Source organism: Pseudocercospora fijiensis, assembly GCF_000340215.1.
Source record: "Pseudocercospora fijiensis CIRAD86 unplaced genomic scaffold MYCFIscaffold_1, whole genome shotgun sequence".
NCBI lineage: Eukaryota > Fungi > Ascomycota > Dothideomycetes > Mycosphaerellales > Mycosphaerellaceae > Pseudocercospora > Pseudocercospora fijiensis.
Genome location: NW_006921532.1, coordinates 3,942,694 through 3,954,717, shown reverse-complemented (window position 1 = coordinate 3,954,717; position 12,024 = coordinate 3,942,694). Strand labels below are relative to the sequence as shown.

Sequence of the window (12,024 nt, the reverse complement as noted above, 5' to 3'; positions counted from 1 at the left end):
ACGGCTGGACCTACCGCGCCTGTATCGAGCTCCCTTTCCTCCGCCACTCCTGCAGAGAGCTCCACCTCCGTTTCTGCGAGCGGCGCCCAGGGACGATCTACGACAACAACCACGACAAGCTCCACCATGCCTCTTGCAGTCTCGACCTCCTCGCCCACGCCGATCAGCAGCTCGACGATGTCGGCTTCAGAAACGACCTCCTCTCCCGCAACACTAGCGTCAGGAGCGATTGTGACAACTGAGGTCGTGTTTACCACGGATATCGTGACCGTCACACAGTCGGACAATTTCCACAGCGAGGTCGAAACTAAGTCCCGATGGTAGTACAGGCCAAGGACGAAGTCAAGACTATACACAGCTGGCTTACGGGTACAAGGAGGACATCACGGGCTCTCATGCCCATCAAACGATCCTGCTAGACGCAATACACTACCAGGTGTGTTTGTGGCATTCCGGCAGTCAGTGTACCTGGAAGCTCGTTCATTCTAGAGTTGCAGACCTTAGGGGGCAATATGGACATTCTGTACGCGACACTGTTAGCTAATGGAACTAGAGAAGGCGCAGGGCCAATCTTCACTGTCGATGTATTGTGCTGGCGTCGTGGCCGAGACTGCCGTAAGATGGGTTGCTCCAGCAAGGCTTGGACGCATGTCCACCGCTCGTACTCGTGTTCTCGCGGATAGCACAGTATCTGGTGTGTGAGGACAGCAGTATGGAGCCGCGTGGTTCAGGAGTACACGATGTGAATGTGATGCTGAACCGTGTTGTCGGGAATCCGTCTGCGCTCGAGGGAAAGTCTAGCGAGGAGCCAAGACCGGGGAAATCACGGCGCTACAGTAGTTCTAGTCTCGCGCAGTCGACAGATCTACTGTAACAATGCGTGCAACGTGACAAGCATCAGAGAGATTGTTATCGCTTGAAACAGCTGATTTTATTAGCATGTGCAACAATGCAGGAACCCGCCGATCACCTAGCATGTGGGCATGTGGCAGATATGATATATCTGCGCAGTTCCAGTGTGGAGTGTCCAGGACGGCACATCTGTACAGTCTGTCTAAGCGAAACCAACTGGCGCCATACCAACGCGATCTGGCATACAATACGTTTTGCCAGCTTAGACCGACTGTAGCATGGAGGCTTCACTCCTTACGAGCCTTGCTGTCCTTCCTATTCACCCAATTTTCTTGTCATTCTTTTCTTTCATACAGTCCCAAAGAGTATGAGGACCGCACTCTGCTCGCTCCTCGCTGGAGGAGCTGCCGCTGTGCCAGGCATACCGGCCTATGGATATGCTCCTGAGCAGTACTCTAACAGCTGGAGCACGACGAGCAGCGCCACAACATGCACATCCTCTTCTTCCGCCTCTGATCAAACAGAATCGGCCAGCTTGGGCACGTCTGAGACTGTCACTTCGCCATACACACTCTCTCCCTGGTCTCCAACCACCTTCGCTTCTTTCACCACACCAGCAGGACCACGCAGCTACCCAAGCAAGTCGGCATCTATTTCTTCCTTGCCTGCTCGGTCTGCCTCGACTGTGACCGCTCCTGGATACCCGGACGAATATGACGCTACTGTGACGCTCCTCACGACTGTGTACACAACATACTGTCCAACAACGGCAGCAACATATGTCGAGCACGGCACGACCAAGATCGTTTCCTACCTTACTCCACCAGCAGAAGCAACTCCAACATCGACACACTCTCATGGCGAAGGTGCCCCGGCTGGCTATGTTTCCTCTTCCTCCATCGTTACCTCTTTCATCTCCACATACACAAGCGTGTGGCCAATCACTAAAACCGAAGTGCACGAAGACACCACAGTTACCAAGACCTACGAGACAACTTCGACCGTTGAAACGCTTTGCACTTCCACTCTGAGCAGCTCTGCCACGACTGATGCAGCAAATCATAATGGTCCTGGAGGATACGGAACGACGCCAGGAGAGTGGACTACCGTTCCATGGGGTTCATCTTATCTCTCGTACATCATTCCTACACCGAATCCATCGACTAGCCAGGCGCAGTCATACCCAATTCCGACGTCCCACGGTGGTGTTCCCTCCTACCCAGCTGGTAATGCCACCGAGTCTTATCCTTATGGCACTGCCTCCCCGAGCTCAAGCATGTCCGCAAAGCCAACCTCAACCGAGGCTTGCGTTCCTTGCAAAGGTCAGCCTGGCAACGATCCGGACAACTGGTGTGGATATACGATCCACGATAATTACTACGAGGTCATGCCTATTACATGCCGAACCCGAGAGTACAACTTTGTCATCACCAACACCACCATTGCCCCAGATGGCGTCGAGCGACTTGCTTTGCTTGTCAACGGACAGATGCCTGGGCCAAAGATTGAGGCGAATTGGGGAGACACGGTCATCGTTCATGTTACAAATGCCATGCAGAACAATGGCACTTCAATCCATTTCCACGGCATACGCCAAAATTATACCAACGAAATGGACGGTGTTCCGTCGATCACTCAGTGTGCTCTGGCGCCAGGTGAGAGCATGACCTACACTTGGCGTGCGACCAATTACGGATCCTCATGGTATCACTCACATTTCGCCATCCAAACCTACGAGGGTGTCTTTGGCCCTATGGTAATTCATGGCCCGGCTGCACTCGACTACGATGACGAAGAAACCGTTCTCCTTCAGGATTGGTCTCATGTGACTGTCAATTCGATGTACCAAGCTGCTCAGACCGTGGGAAATGGCCCAAGTGATCCGAACCACGGCCCACGGACGCTCGACACCGGTCTGATCAATGGCTTGAACATCTGGGAGGGTACTGGCGGCGCCGCCAACGCGACCGGCGAACGCTTCCGCATGCATGTGCGATTCGGCAAGAAGTACCGTCTTCGTCTGGTGAATACTGCTATTCAATCAACATTCAAGTTCTACGTCGATGGACACACGTTCAAGGTCATCGCCTCCGACTTCGTTCCCATCCAGCCCTACGAGACCAACATCGTCAACATCAATATCGGACAGGTAATGTTGCGCGCGCGCGGATAGAGTCCACACTACCCTAACACTGACTGATCTAGCGATACGACCTCATCATGACCGCCGACCAAATTCCAGGTAACTACTGGATGAGAGCAGACAACCAAGACTCATGTGCCAAAATCACCCACAGCACCAACATCAAAGGCATAGTTTCCTACTTCGGCGCTGCCGCCAATGGACCCCTCGCCACCCCAACCAGCACAGGCTACACCTACACCAACGAATGCATCGACGAACCTCTCGCCAGCCTCGTCCCAATCGTGCCCCTCACCGTCGGCCCCAAGACCCAAGAAATCAACGAAACAGTAGCCATAGCCGGCAACGGCGCGACCCCAAATCTCTACAAATGGACCCTCTCAGGCACAACGTTCCAAAGCCAATGGGGCGACCCGACGCTTTCGGCAATCTTGCGAAACGGGAGTGTGCCAGAGTATTCTGGAAATTTGGCCATTACGGTCCCGAAGCTGAAGGAGTGGGTTTATGTGCTGATCGATTCTCCCGTTCCGCTGCCTCATCCGATACATCTTCACGGGCATGATGTTTTCGTGCTGGCTCAAGGGAAGGGGTTGTATGATAGCTCCGTGGTGCTCAATACCGTTAATCCTCCTCGTCGGGACGTCGTCATGATGCCGTGGGATCCTGTCAATAATGCTGGAGGTTACGTTGTGCTCGCCTATGAGTCGGATAACCCAGGAGCGTGGTTATTGCATTGCCATATTGGTTGGCATGTGGCGATGGGTTTCGCATTGCAGATTATTGAGGGTATCTCTGAAATTGGGGGTATGATTCAGAATAAGAAGCAGATGGATGATACTTGCTCTGGCTGGGCAACTTACGCTCAGGATAACAACATCCATACCCATGACTCTGGCGCGTAGAAGCGGGCGGGCCGCTGCTGCAAGTCGCACGATACTAATCAGAATAGACCGATGAGCGTATGCACTTATAATTTTGTTTTCTTCTCGGCTACGCATATACTTTAGTCCTTTCTGATCTAGTCTTGCCAGGATGTGTTGAAACAATGCATCGCTTTTGCCTCCTGTGCGCCAGTGCCTCCGAGCCTCCCCCATTTCACACCCACGATCAAAGCGTGACAACACCAACTTCGAACACGCCGCTCTCGCCCAGAAGATCCTGTTTCACAGCGTCGTCAATTGCCCTGTCCACGCCCAGGATCATGAGGGCTTCGTTCTCTGGAGTGTGTCCATCAGCTCCAGGCGCTTGTGGATCGCTTGTCGCCAAAGGACTCTGTTGTCCCATATCGATTGGTGCAACGGTCATGAATTTGATATTCACTCCAGACTTGCCCAGTCTTCCACCGACAGCACCGATCTTGCCGGGCTCGTCGTAGTTCCTGCAGATGAGCAGATTACCTTCGGGCACGAATGAGGTACTGAAGCGACCCAATCTGGAAATAAAAGGAGTGTTGTTCGATATAAAACCAGAGATGACTTGATCTTCTATTTTCTTGACCCGGCCTGTGTCGGTGCGTCTCATCGTGTCTGGGCGGGTGCCACGGCTGGCAGATGGAGAGCGTGGATCAGCACGGGCGCGTAGAGTGACAGAAGCGGTGAAACCTTCCTGATCAACCTTCTCTCTGGAACGAGATTCGTTGACCAAGATGCCGCGCTCTTTCGCAACAAGTTCGGCATTGACAATGTTGATGTTCGTGTTCTCGGTGTTGGTAATAGGTAGAAGCAGACCCTTGATCAAAGCGGCAAAGAGCGGTTTGGTGGTCTTGGTGGAAGCCAGCGAGCCCTCATATGTGAGGTCAAAGGTCGGACGCAGACGTTGAAGAGTGTTTGAAGGACCGAAGTGTTGGGTGTACAACGATCCAATCTTCTCCAGTAGGGCGACGAATGGTGCCAGCGTGCGATATTCCTCGGCCATGATAATGGGAGCGTTGACTGCGCTTCGCGGTAGCTGACCTTGCAGAATTGACAAGACTTGCTCGCAAACATCTATTGAAACATTTTCCTGTGCCTCTACCGTGGAAGCGCCCAGATGAGGTGTAGCAACTACTTTGGGATGGGCGATCAATTTGGAGGCGGCGTCGTCAGGTTTGGGTGGCTCAGAGGTGAAGACATCGATACCCGCGCCTGCAATGACGCCGGATTCCACAGCTTCCAAGAGAGCGGCCTCGTCAATGATACCTCCACGCGCGACGTTGAGAACGCGCGCCGTCTTCTTCATCTTGGAAAGCTCGTGCAATCCAATAAGTCCTTTCGTAGACGCTATCATTGGCGTGTGCAGGGTCAGGAAATCGGCTCGTTCCAGCAATTCTTCAAGCGAATCCACGAGATCGACGTTTGCAGAGGCAGCAGCAGTTATGTTGGCATAAGGATCATAAGCCACGAGATTCATGCCAAGGCCTCCAGCAGCTCGAGCGACGGTCAGACCAACTATGCCTCGTTAGCGATGCTTCGAGGGCATGAGGCACACACTGGGCAACCTTTTCCCAATCCGACAATGGCAAGGGTTTTGCCCTTCACTTCGACGCCGACGAGCTTACTCCGTTCCCATTTGCCAGACTTGATGCTCATGGAAGCCTCGGCAACGTTGCGGGCGGTAGCCATAAGCAATGCAATAGTGTGTTCAGCGGCGGCATTGATGTTGCCTTGAGGACTGGGTCGCGGCACGGGCGAAGTCAGAGTACGGCAAGACACACACGGGCAATGTGTAGGACTAACCTGTTGACAACGATGATGCCCAGCTTGGTGGCAGCCTCGAGATCAACATTGTCGACACCAACGCCAGCGCGAGCAACGACACGGAGCTTCTTTCCCGCTGAAAGCAAGGAGGAGGTGACTTTGGTCTCGGATCTCACTATGAGAGCTTCATATTCCGGGATGATATGGTGCAGTTGTTCTGGGCTAAGACCCTTTTTCTCGTGGACGTCCAGGGAAGCGCGCAGCAACGCAAGGCCGTCGGGAGACACCTTTTCTGGGATCAAAACCTTGGGCGTGGATGCGCCATTGGCAATGACTTGCTGGGACATGAGCGCAGAAAAGGGCAAGGGGCAGCAAGACAGTGTGGTGATATTGCTTGAAGGAGGACGGAGTGATGTTGTCGAATTTCTCAAACTGCTGCCGGAATCGGATGCAGGTGCGGTGCAGGTGCAGGTGCAGGTGCAGGTGCGTTGCAGGTGCGTTGCTGGCGGGGGTTTCGTGTTTGACTTTCGAGGTGCATTGCATTGCATGGCCAGCATGGAAAGAGCTCTCCACGCCCTCCCCACATTCTGCTGTGCCCACCACCACCATTGTCCTTTCCCTCCGTGTGCCATCAGAAGACCGTTGAGCCTGCGTCTTCTGGCATCTGAAAGCCTGTTTGCTCGAACTCCGCAAGGATTGCCTCGGCCAGGTGGTCCAGTTTCTGACGCTGAACCTTCACCACGCTGGCCGCCACCTTGTTCCCGCCATTCGTGTTGTCCCCGTCATTATTGGTGCTCGTGCTGCCATCATCCCACGAGCCTCTCAATCGCGTGCCATCTGCAGCCTCCGCCGTGGTTCTCTTGACGAAATCCGCGCGTCGAGGGGGTACACCGCCTTCCAGCACAAGCAAAAGCTGTCCCTGAACTCGGCGCATGATGATGTTGGACGTGTCTGACTCGATGGTCAGAGCATGCAAGGGGCTTTGCTCCATATCTTCTCGGATTTCTGCATGCAAGCCGTCTCCATCCTGGCGATGCTGATATTCCTGCCAGCTGATGGCAGCCATGGCAGCATGCTTGCGCAGATCGTTGATGTCCGTCGGCACAGAATAGGAAAGCAAAGTGCCGTTGGCTGTCATGAGATACCAGCGTCTGCAGAGTCGTTCATCGCGATTGTGCGACAGCAGCTCCGTCAGAGCTTTAGCGTTGAGCATGTCTCGATATCGTACGCTTGGCTTGTCGTGTTCGTGTGCCGGTCGTAAGAGGGCAAGATGGCCTAGAAATGGGAAGTGACGTGTACAGATATCTGATTGAACCACAGGTGCCGCCAAAGTCAACAAGGTACATGTACCTTGAGATGATGAGGCAATAGAACTACCTTGAGGCAAATCTGCGAGCGCTGCCACAAAGTGCCACAGCTGCAAGCCTGCAAGCAATGGCAAGAGCCTCCACAATCTCCCAAAGCCAGAGAGGAGAGGAATATTCTACCTTGGCTTCCAAAATAGAGCGCGTGCTCCGTGATCGCACCCTTCGTCACTTCCACACCCTCATCACCTCCGACTGTTGTCTTCGAGCTCATCTCAATATGGCATTGCCACGATGAAATGCACGACACGTGTCCTTGGCAGCGTTCGAGATCATAGCAATATCCATCAACATTCACTCTCACTGTCGTCCAGCCGCATTTAACGCGCAACATGGATGTGCTTCGACACTAGGCCCTTCCGTCATAAGTACTCCCTGCTACATCTTATCGCTGATGTTGAAAATTCTCGTCGCTTTCATATCCAACATTTCTTGTGTATCGGCACTTGAATCTTGATACAACTTCAGATCCCAGGCTGGTAGAGGGAGAGCTGCCAAATGGCAGCCGTGACGTTGGTTGGAGCAACGGGACTTGTTGTGGGTTGTACATGACACGAGTCTTTTTTGGCACGTACTGACTGAGAAGGGGTCGCACATACTGAGCACGCTCAAGAGATCATCTACCGTTGACAAGATTTGGACATTCACACGAAAGGAAATGCCAGTCGACCCGAAAGTCATTCCGATCACTGCAAAAGATGGCACAGAATGGACAAAGCAATACCCAGCAGGAAGTGAGATCTTTTTCTCGGCTTTGGGGACAACGCGAGCGGCGGCGGGCGGCTTTGAGAAGCAGAAGAAGATCGACTATGATCTGAACTTGCAGCTCGCGAAAGCAGCACGAGCAGCTGGCACCAAGATATACGTGCTGATCAGCTCGTCTGGCGCGTCGACCTCCTCAAGATTCGGCTATCCGCAAATGAAAGGCGAGCTGGAGGAAGCAGTCAAGGCGATAGATTTCGAGCACGTTGTGATCCTGCGTCCTGGATTAATTGTTGGAAGCCGGGACGAGAGCAGGGCGGCCGAGTTTGTGCTGAGGAAGATTGCCAGCGCGGCTGGATGCATCTCAAACAAGCTGAAGGACTTTTGGGCGCAGGACGCCGAAATTATTGCACGGGCTGCAGTGTCCGCTGGCCTCGCGTGTCTGAACGGACAAGAAAAAGACAAAGTGAAGATTGTTGACCAAAGCGAGATAGTGAAGCTAGGGAGGACAGATTGGAAGGCTTGAGCTGGCTGGCTGGCTCTCATGGGCACTGCACTGCACTGCTGCATTATTTTCGTTTACAAATCTCGCATGTCACGTCAGTAATAGCGTACGCATACAACAGAACTTTCAGTGAACAACGTTGTCATGTCTGCGTGGTGATGCAGACGCGGGCCTGGCTCCGAAGGGTTCGAGAAGGAGGGTTCAAGCTGGCTGCTGGTGAATCTTGAAAACCTGGAAGCTTCAAGGCAACCCACCACCCACCACCCACCACGCTTCTGCTGCAGCGCGGCAGGCTCTGATGTCTTCACACCTCGATTCTCATGCTGAGGGACAGCGGTAACATGGATTACAAGGACCTCACGCAGGCGCAGTGTGTGCTGCTGGCGGTGCATCTGGCCTCCGAATCCAACATCCGCGCCCTACACTCCTTTACCCCCAACCGCACCGATGCTCTCGACCCCGAACTCGTGCTGCGCATCTTGCTCACCTATCTTCCCGAGGCCGTAGACCCGCGCGAGTACGTCGACTACGTGGCCGAAGTTGCGTCGCGACTGTATCTGGACGTGGATCGCGAGGATGTACAAGTCAATACCAGTCCGGTGAAGGACATACCCGAAGACATTGCGCAGAAACGTGTCAGGAAGCTGCACCTCCAGCTCCTGAAGCCGCCCGCGTTCCCGCCATATGCGCCGCAAGATCTCGCCGTTCGCTTCGTGTGCCATCGTGCGTACAGAATCGATTCCGAGACTGGCCTCCTACACCTCATCCCTTCTCTGGTCGAGCCATTCCTCCATCGCCACGACTACCTCAGGACATGGTATATTGCCGTGTGTCTGCCGCTCTTGCGACTGCACATCGACTACTATCCCGAAGACGACGCTCTTGCCATGAGCTTGCGCGGTTTCGAGGACCTCACAGGACGTGAGGGTGTAGAGGTGCTTTTGAGAAAGGCGCTCCAACTACCGAAAGACTCCAACAGTCATGTATGCCGCGATGTCAAAGGCCTCGTTGGTCCATGGATGTACGGACATACTGATCGCAAACGACGGGCACTCGGGCATAACGAGGACGGTGAAGGCGAATCTGTGGAAAGTGCAACGAACGCTGTACGCAAAATTAGTCTTGCAGGCGTCAAACCTGAAGACAAGACTGGGCACGACTGGGAATACGTGTACTCCTGGATGGTGCTGCATGCCGCAGACCAGTTCGATCTCATCTCAGCTCTTGTGGACGGCTGGGATGGCCCTGGCGACGTTGACCTCGGAGGCTTTGATCGCGGTAGCAACCAAACTTATCTGCCCGAAGAAATCCAAACGAAACTCGAGCTGCAGTACGCACAAGCGGCTTTTGCAGGCTGTTATGCGGCCAAGGCTGATACACCTGAGACGGTAGAGCAGGCTCATGCGGTGCTTGCTCGACTGGCCGAGCTCCTAGACTTCATGCCGCCTCCCGACCTCGCCACCACCGTGGAATCTCTCCCCAAGATAGAGCGGCATACCACTCTGCTAGATCAATCTCAGTCTGTAGCAGATCTCTTGCCCGAAGCACTTCTTCGTCCGGAGCACCCCTTGACAACGCCGAAATTGGCGACTTACATGCTGCTACAGATGATGGTCTACAGTGCCTATCAATTTGCAGGACTCGGCTACCCTTTCTCGTTGGTCAACGTGGCCAAACTTCATTTCTATGCCACTTCTGAGGAGCAGCTTGACGTTTTGCAAAAGATTTTGCGTGGCCTGGTCAAAGCCGGTGAGCGCAGAGACGATACCCAATGGCTAGCAGACCGGGCAAAACTTCTCTGGCTCTGGAACTGGGGCATTGAACATGACCCTGATCATCCTGATGAAGGACCAGGAACGTTGGGTAAAATTCGTAAGGAAGAGTTCGAGCAAGAGATGCTCAAAGTGTTTACCAGAAACGGCAGTAAGTCGATGATCTATTTTCCATTCTCAGCGATGTCTACCGCGTTTGCAGACAATAATCTGCTTTTCTCGAATTTCGAATGCATACATTCATGCACTTACCGTTTGGCCAGTAGAAGAAGTAGACCCCGTAAAGAATTCTGCTCCGCTTGCTGGCACAGAAGAGAAGGACCTCAGCTTCCCATTCATCATGACTGAAGAAGACCAGGACCGCGTTCGGAAAGAAAGCGTCGCTGACAGTACTTGACGAGCAGGCTATCAATTGGCAGCACGCCTGTATCTTACAAGTGACACGAAAGAATCCCTATCAGCGACAAAAGTTGAGAATGCTGTGCTAGCGATCGCGATGGAGGCGTACGATGGAGCTACAAACGGCAATAAAACCAGAGGTGGTATGAAGAAAGCCAATGATATGTGAGTCTATTCCCAGCTATAGCGCTGCAACAGGCTAATTGAGCTTAGACTTCTGGCGTTTGATCCATACTTCAAGCAAAGCGTGCGCTTTCAGCAAGCGAGGGCGCTTGTTGCTGCCACTCATGCTCTATCATATTACTCGCTAACTCTACAGCACGGCGTCCCATTCCAGCCAGTAAGCATTCGCGTCAGCAAGGATCCGCTCTCCCTCATCAGCAAAGTTCTTGAGCAGAATCCCAGAAGCTTCGATAAACTGGAAGATCTCATAGGTATCGCCCGCAATCTGGTATCGGCTGGTCTTTCCGAGAGCGAAGGAGTATCTAACGAGCCTGATACAAACCAGCTTGTGCTTGATCAGAAGAACGCGGAGCGACGCGTCACTTTCATGGCAATCCAGCAAGCTTTGGAAGAAGACGATTTCGAAACGGCGTACTCGTACATTGTCAACAGACTCACTCCGTCAGGTGAAGTGCTTGAAAAGCCGAACAACAGGAAAGAACACAAGAGGGACAAGTCAACCCGCAGCCAGAATACAATCGACTACGATGACATTTCGTGGCGCGCTGCGTTCCTAGCCGGACGCTATCGTCCACAGACCAGCACGCCGCCTACACTTCGACGTCTCGAACAGCGCACGGAATTGCTCTCATTGGCTTTGCTCCTAGCGCCGACGTCTGCTTTGACAGAAATTCTCGCCGCATGGCGTCGCTGCGAGGAGGAAACCACGTCGTTGCAGGCCGCACAGCAGCAAGAAGAAGCCGAATTCGACGATCGAGCCGACAAGCGTCTCAGTGGAGGAACGAGCACATTGCCTGGGAACTTCATTGTCAGCGGCGAACAACCAGAGCTGATCCTGAATCAAAAGCGCCGTGAAATGGGGAGAATGGGCGCAGCTCGGAATGGCAAGGACGACACACCGCTCAGCATGTTTGATCTGACGAGAAGTGCTGCGAGGGCTTTTAGCAAGACTGCAGCGTCGCTGCAAACTGCGCCGCACCAAAGGTCCAGCGATGAGTTCGGTAGATCCATGGAGGAGAGCACGGGTAGTCTTGGGAGTGACGAGAGAGTCAGGAAAAGGGACATGGTGGCAAACGCTGTCACTGGCGGTCTGGCCAGCGGAATCGGATGGGTCTTGGGCGCGACTCCGGCTAACGGGCAACAGCCACATGCACAGGATCGATAGCGTAGTCGGGTCTCAATTCACTGCATCTGTAATTCACAGTGTCATGCACCCGAGCTGTGTTGACCTTTTGTCAGATCGCTCAGCTTTGAGACATCAATCAATTCGCAATAGATGCATTTTTGACATCTTTTTCAAAGGCGTCGATGAAATCTCTCAACAATTCTCGCAACTCACAGAAGACAACTCATCACGTCGTTCCACTTTACGTCATTATGTACAAGAGATCGTAACTCATGAATCCATCGCATCGAGCTCCCAGAGCCC

General features: G+C 53.4%; 5 protein-coding genes across 5 annotated transcripts; 3 read left to right on the top strand and 2 right to left on the bottom strand.

The window, feature by feature from the left end:
- Positions 1–2,239: 2,239 nt before the first annotated feature.
- Positions 2,240–3,897, top strand: MYCFIDRAFT_28515 (uncharacterized protein; the record flags this gene model as incomplete). The annotated part of the gene is made up of 2 exons (XM_007921683.1): positions 2,240–3,001; positions 3,058–3,897. 2 exons carry the CDS (start codon positions 2,240–2,242, stop codon positions 3,895–3,897), a joined length of 1,602 nt encoding a protein of 533 aa, XP_007919874.1.
- A 53-nt stretch (positions 3,898–3,950) lies between these two features.
- On the bottom strand, positions 3,951–6,017 carry MYCFIDRAFT_201371 (uncharacterized protein; the record flags this gene model as incomplete). Its single annotated transcript, XM_007923061.1, has 3 exons — positions 3,951–5,421; positions 5,472–5,644; positions 5,710–6,017. 3 exons carry the CDS (start codon positions 6,015–6,017, stop codon positions 4,103–4,105), a joined length of 1,800 nt encoding a protein of 599 aa, XP_007921252.1. The 3' UTR covers positions 3,951–4,102.
- A 284-nt stretch (positions 6,018–6,301) lies between these two features.
- MYCFIDRAFT_75876 (uncharacterized protein) lies at positions 6,302–7,248 on the bottom strand (the record flags this gene model as incomplete). The annotated part of the gene is made up of 3 exons (XM_007922222.1): positions 6,302–6,945; positions 7,021–7,095; positions 7,158–7,248. 3 exons carry the CDS (start codon positions 7,246–7,248, stop codon positions 6,302–6,304), a joined length of 810 nt encoding a protein of 269 aa, XP_007920413.1.
- Positions 7,249–7,532: 284 nt separating this feature from the next.
- On the top strand, positions 7,533–8,262 carry MYCFIDRAFT_28226 (Serine/threonine kinase TIP30/CC3; the record flags this gene model as incomplete). The annotated part of the gene is made up of 2 exons (XM_007921663.1): positions 7,533–7,571; positions 7,621–8,262. The coding sequence occupies 2 exons, from the start codon at positions 7,533–7,535 to the stop codon at positions 8,260–8,262; spliced, it is 681 nt and encodes a 226-aa protein (XP_007919854.1).
- A 335-nt stretch (positions 8,263–8,597) lies between these two features.
- On the top strand, positions 8,598–11,724 carry MYCFIDRAFT_95344 (uncharacterized protein; the record flags this gene model as incomplete). The annotated part of the gene is made up of 3 exons (XM_007923060.1): positions 8,598–10,164; positions 10,418–10,577; positions 10,626–11,724. Coding segments are annotated over 3 exons (2,826 nt in total), but the record flags the coding sequence as incomplete, so codon positions are not given.
- Positions 11,725–12,024: the final 300 nt, after the last annotated feature.